General features: G+C 41.5%; 1 protein-coding gene across 1 annotated transcript; it reads left to right on the top strand.

The window, feature by feature from the left end:
* Window positions 1–3093: 3093 nt before the first annotated feature.
* Window positions 3094–5503, top strand: Eif1b (eukaryotic translation initiation factor 1B). Its single transcript, XM_005317404.3, has 4 exons — window positions 3094–3235; window positions 4022–4185; window positions 4669–4770; window positions 5100–5503. The coding sequence occupies exons 1-4, from the start codon at window positions 3205–3207 to the stop codon at window positions 5142–5144; spliced, it is 342 nt and encodes a 113-aa protein (XP_005317461.1). The 5' UTR covers window positions 3094–3204; the 3' UTR covers window positions 5145–5503.
* Window positions 5504–8353: the final 2850 nt, after the last annotated feature.

Raw genomic sequence — 8353 nt, 5'->3', positions numbered from 1 at the left:
AAATCACACAGCTTCATGGCAAGCAAACATAAGAAAAAGCTGAATAAAACCCACCATTGTCTTCATTGTAGGCAAGGGATGCTGTCTACTACATCATAGTGTCCCCTTTATGAGGGCCCAAGAGAAACAGCTCCCATGGCTCAGAGTCAGGCAAAGCTACTCCTCCTGCACAACTGGTATGTTTCATCCTGTAGAACGGGGATTCTCTAGTTGATCTTCTCTGTCTTAACTGCTAAGATGTTAAGAGCCAGATTTGGGATCTACTTCTAATACTGGAGGCTTTTCTTTTTCAACTATTCCACTTTTATTTTATCTTCCCTGATTCCCTTAGTCAGTATTACTGTTTTCTATGAATGATTTAAATTGTTTTGGGAAATATCACTAGAAATAATCCCCTTAAAACTAGGCAGGTACCTCTTAGAATTAAGTATTCTAGATTTTAAATGCTTTGTTAATTTTTTATGATAACTTTATAAATGAGTCAAATTATTTCGCTCTAAACCAATACTATCTGATAGAAATAGAATTCAAGCTACATATGATTTTAAATTTTCTAGCAGCACATTTTAAAAAGTAAGAAAACAGGTGAAGTTAAGACAATTTAAGTCTTTGGAAGTCCATTGTGTATTTTATACTGATAGCACATCTCACTTTGTACCAGCTACACTTCAAGTGCTCAATGGCCACAGGTGGTTATGGTTCCTGGATTGGATAGTGCAGATCTGAACACAAAGATTATGAATGATCAGAGTCAGAAGAGCTTTTAATAACCACAGCTCTTAGTTCTTCCCCCTTTTTTTATGCGGGGACAGCGGGGGTGGGGGGTTGGGGGGGTAGGGATTGAACTCAGGGACACCAGACCACTGAGCCACAACCCCAGCCTTATTTTGTATTTTATTTAGAAACAGGGTCTCACTGAGTTGTTTAGCACTGTACTTTGCTGAGGCTGGCTTTGAACATGCCATCCTTTTGCCTCAGCCTCCCAAGCCGCTGGGATTATAGGCATGCACCACCACACCCGGTTCTTTCTGTTTTTGTTTGGATTGGTTAAAGATTTCTGAGCTCTGGAAGTTTCTGATGCAAACATTAGTACTCAAGGAGGATGAATTCTCTTAACAGGGAATTACTAGAAAACTCTAAATGCTTCTGGATATATATATATATATATATATATATATATATATATATATATATATATATATATAACTCCTTGTTACTTTTTCTTCAGTAGATTGTACTTGGTTCCTTCTGAGAAACAATGTAATACAATATGGTTATGATTATCTATCTGGTAAGACAGGAAACAGATGCATTTTGTTTATTCTGTTCCTGTAGTGTTAAAAAAAAATCACTGAAGAGTATTATGGTGTTAAGTTGAAGTATACAATTAAAGTACTAAAAATTGCTATAAGGCACACCTATGAAGTATATTGATTCTCCCTGCTTTGGAACCAGCTCTAGAATTTTATATTTGAGTTTGCATAATGGAAGTTTTTTTTCTTTTTAATTAGGGTTAGGAGCCCCAAAAATAGATTTCTGAGAGTTAAGAATATGATTTTTAGGCAAATTATTTAATCTATAAAACCCTCTATCTTTTATTACTCCATAGAGTAATCTATCTCAGGGAATAGCTATAAAGAGGAATAATATTATATATATATATAAGTGTTGGAATAGGCAAATAGTAAGAACTGGATAAATGGTAACTATCATCACTGTTAATCACAAAAGACCATAAATCCTGGTATTCTTAACCTGTGGTCTGCAGAATCCTTGGTCCACAGATAAAACTGCAAGGTGGTATCTCTAAAATGAGATGGGGAAAAAAAGATTACACCTCAGTTTTTCCTAACCTCTAAGGAAAATTTAATGATTCCTTCCATTCATAATGGAACATCACTGTAGTGTTAGGAGGACCTTTCACTTTGTATCAATGGAAGTCACAGACACTTTTATATTGCATTTCTGATGTTACAGACACCTCAAAATATCTTTCATCACCTTTTAAAAATTATAATAGCTATTGTACCTGCTACTATATCTTGCTAATTAATGCATTAATACAGAGGCACACACTATGTTATCAATATATTGTTTTTTAAATTTTTATATAATTGATTTCCTTTGTAATCCTATGTATTTTACTTCAAGCACTCAAAGCATTTTAAGAAGGGGTCCACAGTATTCATAAGACTGCCATGGCATACAAAACAAAACAGGTTAAGAATCACTAAAATTTAGCCCACCTCTTTGATCTAGAGAGTCAACCAAGTTTGACAACTGGGTACCTGCCTAGTGAGCCCCCTCCCACAGTCTGTCAGGGTGTGCGTGACTTGATGGGAAGCCCATTGCAGTTCTGATTCCACTTTATTGATTCACCTATTTGCTGAGCCTGCCTTCAACCCATATTTGGTACCTATCCGTTCAGGTGCTGTGTTGGATCTTATGAGGAACATCAGATAAGCAGAGAGACTGGTTTTCTGGTACGTTCGTTTCACACACTGCCAGCCCACACTAGATGCCAGGGCCCTGATGAAGCTGACCACCGGTCCTCAAGCCATGGTCCCAGACCCGGCAACATCCGCATCCCCAGGCAGCTCCTTAGGATGCCAAATTCTCAGGTCACACCCTAGACTTTTGGAAACAGAAACTCTGGGGTCTGTCAGTCTGTTTTACGCAGACCTCCGGGGATGCACGATGGAGTTTGAATGGGAGGTTGGCCCCATCTCCCCTGCGGCGGGAGCCCAAGGGACAACATGGGGCGCGCTGCAGCGGGGGCTGCGAGCCCAGGGCCGCGAGTCCAGGCCGGGGCTCCGGGGCTTGCAGCGCTCCTTCACCGCCGTGCACCCAGCCCCGCTCCCGGGCCTGCGGGATGACTGACGGCAACGCAGCGCCCGCCCGCGGCTCGGGCTGCGCTCGCTCGGGCCGCATCACGTGGCGGCGCGCGCCGCTAAATAGCCCGCGTCGGCCATTTTGTGCGAGAACCGCAGCGCCGCCTCCCTGCTCGCGTCCTCGCGTCCGCCGCCGCCGCCGCTTCCTGCTCCTCCCGGCCGCCGCCGCCGCCGCCGCCGCCCCAGCCCAACCAGCCCGGCGCCGCGCTGCCTCAACTCTCTCCATCTTCTCGCCACTGCAGCCTCCTGACACGGCGATCCGGGCGGGCCCCGCAGCAATTTTATCCCCTCACCGGCCTCACACTAGTATCGCATGTCCACTATCCAGAACCTCCAATCTTTCGGTAAGGTCCACCGCCGACCCGGCCCCGAGGCCCCGCCGGGGCTTTGTCTGGGCGTCCGGAAGATGGCGACGGGGCCCCGGCGACCCCTACCCGGGGACGGCGCCGGCCGAAGGGCTGCGGACCCCGCTCCGCCAGGCTTGGCCCGGCCCGGTTCCGCCCGCACCAAGGGCCCCCGGACTCGCTGGCGACAGCTGAGCCGGGCCGGGCCGAGTCAGGTCCGCGCAGCCTTGGGGGGCACGGAGCAGAGGATGCAGGCGCAGGCCTCGGATGGGTCGGGGAAGTGGCCCGGGCCCCCCCGGCCCGCGTAACGATTTATAGAAGGACGCTTCTGGATAGACACGTCTATTTTGTTAAATGTGGTGGAGTTTTTATTTTTTTATATTTTTCAGTTTTGCAAGGCACAGTTATGGTTGAATGATGGGGCGGGTGCATTTGAATGTTTCTGTTGTCATCAGAATGTAATCGAGATGACGCACATTTTTATAGGGGCTAGAGAAATTAAGGAGGTATCCATCTCCTGTCGCTCAAAGATCGTGTTGTCTGTCTGTAACGCCGGGTTTGTAATTCGAGTTATCAGCGGACATACCTGCTCAAATTTTGTTCATTTTCCTGAGTGTGCCTTGGAAGTCTTATTAATGGGCTCACTGACAGTCCCATCCCCACCGGGAAAATAAAAGCAAAAGCTCTAGAACCTTCCTTGCTAACTGTGTAGATGGGTATTGTACCCTATTTGTAGAGAGTGCTTCTTAACACGTATTTTTCAGCTTCGGATTTTTCTCTTTGCAGACCCCTTTGCTGATGCAACTAAGGGTGACGACTTACTCCCGGCAGGGACTGAGGATTACATTCATATAAGAATCCAGCAACGGAACGGCAGGAAGACACTGACTACAGTTCAGGGCATTGCAGATGATTATGACAAAAAGAAACTTGTGAAAGCTTTCAAAAAGGTAAGAGCGTTAAGGAAGAGAGGATTAAAATAGAATCATTGGTGCACACCTCTGAATTGGATTGTGGTTCCCACCTTCTTTTGAATAAATATATCAGTGTAGATGAAAATGATGAGACCCAAAAAAGCTGATGTTTTGGGGTTTTTTTTTCCTTCTTCTTCTTTTTTGTAATTAACATCCAGAAATTTGGCTATTCTCCCAGATTGTCTCCCTATCTTAAAATAAGATATACATGTCTTTCGAACAAAATAAAATTTAAAAGAATTTAGATATTAATGTCTCATTTCCTTCATGTGACCTACTGATTCATTTACAAATTAATCCTTGAGGCTTTGTTGGGGATTATAGGAGACAGTCTGTTTCCTAAATACAGTCAAGCCTACTAAAATAGTTAAGTTTGTGTTTTTGTTTTGTTTTCTTTTAAATGGGAAGTAAAACCTCACTGTATATAATGAAATGCTGTTGTACATTTGTGTTTTCTAGAAATTTGCCTGTAATGGTACTGTGATTGAACATCCTGAATACGGGGAGGTTATTCAACTTCAAGGTGACCAAAGAAAAAACATTTGCCAGTTTCTCTTGGAGGTGAGTGATTGGGTGCTTCATGTGTAACTGAGATTGCTTCTAAAATTTTATTTAAAAGCAACATGAATTATTTCCTTTGGTAAAAATCACATAGACTTAGTATTTATTTTGATAGCAATAAGATTTTTATCCAGTTTAAGTGGTATTTTTTGGCATGCATGAGGGTATACAAATATGTGTTGAATTGTTGGCTCTTAAAAGTGCATGCCATAGATAAGTATTGCAATGAACTGTTAGCTGGTTCTTTTTGATGACTGTTTGGTGTTTTCTTAAAGATTAACTTATGTGTACCTCAGAGTGATTCTACTAAATTAAATTTTATTTTACAGGTTGGCATTGTCAAGGAGGAGCAGCTTAAGGTTCACGGATTCTAAAATGAACCTAAATACTTGGAGAATTTCTTGAATGATTTTTTTCTCTAAAACCAGTGTGGCTGCCTTGTGAAATGATTCTCTGCAGTAAATGGACTTTTCATGTATTTAATCCTTCAAACTTCCATTCACATCTGCATGATTACAGAAAACATGGGGTATGTAGGCTAGTAACACATAAAAAAATTGCAGTAAGATGGTAACAAAGCCCCGTATTCATCTTAACATGTTTCCAATGGAAAATATTTTGTTTTGAGTGTTTATTTGTTTATTGTTCAGTTTATTTTCACTTGATTAAATGTTTTTTTTGTTGTAATAAACCATGTATGTTGCAGCTTAACAATAAAAAAAAAAACTATGAATCCTTTTATAAGCAGTTATGCTCCCAAGTCTAAGCAAGTAAGATAGACATATGTTTTGTCTTTGGAAATTGGACTTCTCACTCTGCAAAGACCTCTGATTAGTTGCAGCTGCTATTACACCCAGAAATAGAGAACTTTTGGTATATGTAACTTGTGCTTTTCATTTACTGATTAAAAAATAAGAATATCAGCAGGAATATAAACTCAGCACCACTCCTTGCAAGCCAACTAAAAGTTGTCATGGAATTTATCAATGTAGTGTAAGAGTACCAAGTTTAAAGTATCAAAAGATAAAGACTTCTTTTATGTATTTTTTAACAATTCTGTTAAATGGGCTGCCAACATTAATCTTTTCCCAAAATGCCAGATATTATAGGCTCATGACCAATACATCTAGTCACAGGCACTGCCCTGAAAGTTTAAGAGGTGGTATCACTTATCTTCTAGGTAAAAGACATTGGGTTTCAGGTTAACTTGCTCAGAATGCAAGAACATGGCAGAGTTAGGGTGCAAGCTCAGGCTTTCAGGTAGAGAAGCCATATTTGGCTAAAGAAGCAAGAGCCACAAATGACACTGCACCAGGCGTGATGGTGCTATAAGAAAATTTACAGTACTTAATTATGAGATTTCTGCAGCCCATCATCACAGGTTCCAGTCTTCTGCTCATTTGTACAACCTGTGCCATTAAAGCCATTTAGCTAAGGCAAAGAAATGCATCCATAAATGTGACCTTTTAATACATTGGAATTTTGATAGTATGAAAAAGGTTTATATGTTGCCCTATTTGGATGATACTGCCTTTTTTTTTTTTTTTTTTTTTTGTACAAGGAATTAAACCCAGGAGCACTTAAGCACTGAGCCACATCCCCAGCCCTTTTTATTTTTTATTATGAGACAGGGTCTCACTAAGTTGCTCAGGCTGGCTTTGAAGTTGTAGTCTTCTTGTCTCAGCCTTCCTAACCACTGGAATTAAAGGTGTGTGCCATTGCACCTACTTGTGAGGAAACAATCCCCACAAAGTTTGCCTTTTAAAGTCACTAAGATTTGGTGTTTTTTTTTTCTCACCCTATCCTAGCTGCAAGAAAGGCTGGCACTAGTAAGAGGTCAGTACATCAGAATATGGTGCTATAATTGGTAAGCTTCACTTCTAGAAAAACATTAATATAATTTGACCAAGATGAGAAATTTGAGAAAGTTTTCCAGCCTATTGAGAAGCCTCCACTTTTCTACATCTAATATTGAATAATGATTCTACCTCTAGTTCAGGGATGCTATGGGAATAGCACTTTGGTGAGGCATAATAGAGGAAATAGAACTTTAGTTGAGGCACAACCTTGAGTAAGGTTCCTCTAGGGCTGGGGATATAGCTCAGTTGGTAGAATGCCTTGCATGCACGGAGACCTGGGTTCAATCTTAGCACAATAGAGAAAAAAAAAGGTTCCTCTGGCCTTATGGAAATGGTAAAGCAGAAACATTTAACATTCACTTTAAATTTGTCCCAAATAAGTATATTTGCTAAGAAGTGAGCTAGTGCCTAGAGAAGAACTATCTTTTTTTTTTTTTAAGACAGCATCTCACCAGGTGCCCAGGCTGGCCTTGAACTTGCCTCAGTCTCCTCAGCATTTAGGATTATAGGCATGTGTCACTGTACCCAACTAAGAATTTTCTTCTGTTAAAAAGAAATGAGAGAGACTTCATAGATTGGGTGAGGGAAGAACTGTCATCCTGAAACTCGCAGAAGAGCTCTTCATAGTCACTTTGTATGTCAGGTTACTCCCAGTGGATGGGATCAAAAGCCTAGAGCAAAACTTCCCTCACTGGATTTTCTGGAGAATGCACATCCTCCAGGATCCCCAAACACTTGTCCACATCTACCTTGTCTTCAAGGAACAGATTGAGTACCCTTCTCTCTTGTCTTTGAGCAAGCAATGGGAATAAGAGTGCATCATATCTGCAGTGTTACTAAAACTAGTTAAAGGATGAACTTGGAATCATCATCCTCAGTTGAAAAAACTGACCAAGAGCTTTTGAGAGCCAGGGAGCAAGACTAACTGCCCTTATCTTGCTTGACATCAGAAGAGGCAAAGCAGTATTGTGTAACTGAGGAAGGAAGGTAGATTATGTCTTACAGGTACAAGAAAAATAATTGTAGCCAAACCAGGTATTCCTTATCTTTCCTGTGTGGAAGATTTTGATCTGCAATTTCTTTAGTGGTTTCTGCTTCAGGGTGCAAGATGGAAAAAATTAAGTAGAGGACAGGTAAATTTGTCCCTGGGCTTTTAGACTTGGCAGAGATCTGGGCAGAACCATTAGAAAGTTGAGAACTTAACATGTTTCCAATGGAAAGTTTTTTGTTTTGAGTATTTATTTGTTATTGTTCAGTTTATTTTCACTTGATTAAATGATTTGTGAGGCACAGCTCAAGAGTAAAAAAAGCAAATTCCTTGCTTTAGTCTTGGCCTTCCTGAGAAAGAAGTAACCCCGGGAAAAAAGCTCACTCTGCCTGGTTAGGGATTCTAGTAGCAGGAACTGTTCTCTCAACCATCCTAAAAAGGGGGGGCGGTACTGATCACATGAAGGAACAGTTCTAGTCGCAGTCATGATGGCTGTTAACCAAAATAACTTGAGAAATAGAATGGTAATGCAGGCTTCTGTGTGCCACCTGTGTACCACCAGCTGGGTTCCAGCTGAAGGAAAAGTCAACCTCATTAGCTCGCCCCCCGTGTCCGTTGGGCCTTTGAGGATTCCTATTACCACACCAGAGGTCCATGTGGGAGGGAAAGGAGAGAGGTGGGAACCTGCTCTCTAACTAAAACCAAGAAAGCCTCATGTGGCAGTAGACTGTAATCA

The sequence above is a fragment of the Ictidomys tridecemlineatus genome, chromosome 2, assembly GCF_052094955.1.
Source record: "Ictidomys tridecemlineatus isolate mIctTri1 chromosome 2, mIctTri1.hap1, whole genome shotgun sequence".
NCBI classification, from domain to species: Eukaryota; Metazoa; Chordata; class Mammalia; order Rodentia; family Sciuridae; genus Ictidomys; species Ictidomys tridecemlineatus.
The sequence above is the reverse complement of the archived record's forward strand: the minus strand, read 5'-3'. Positions and strand labels throughout refer to the sequence as shown.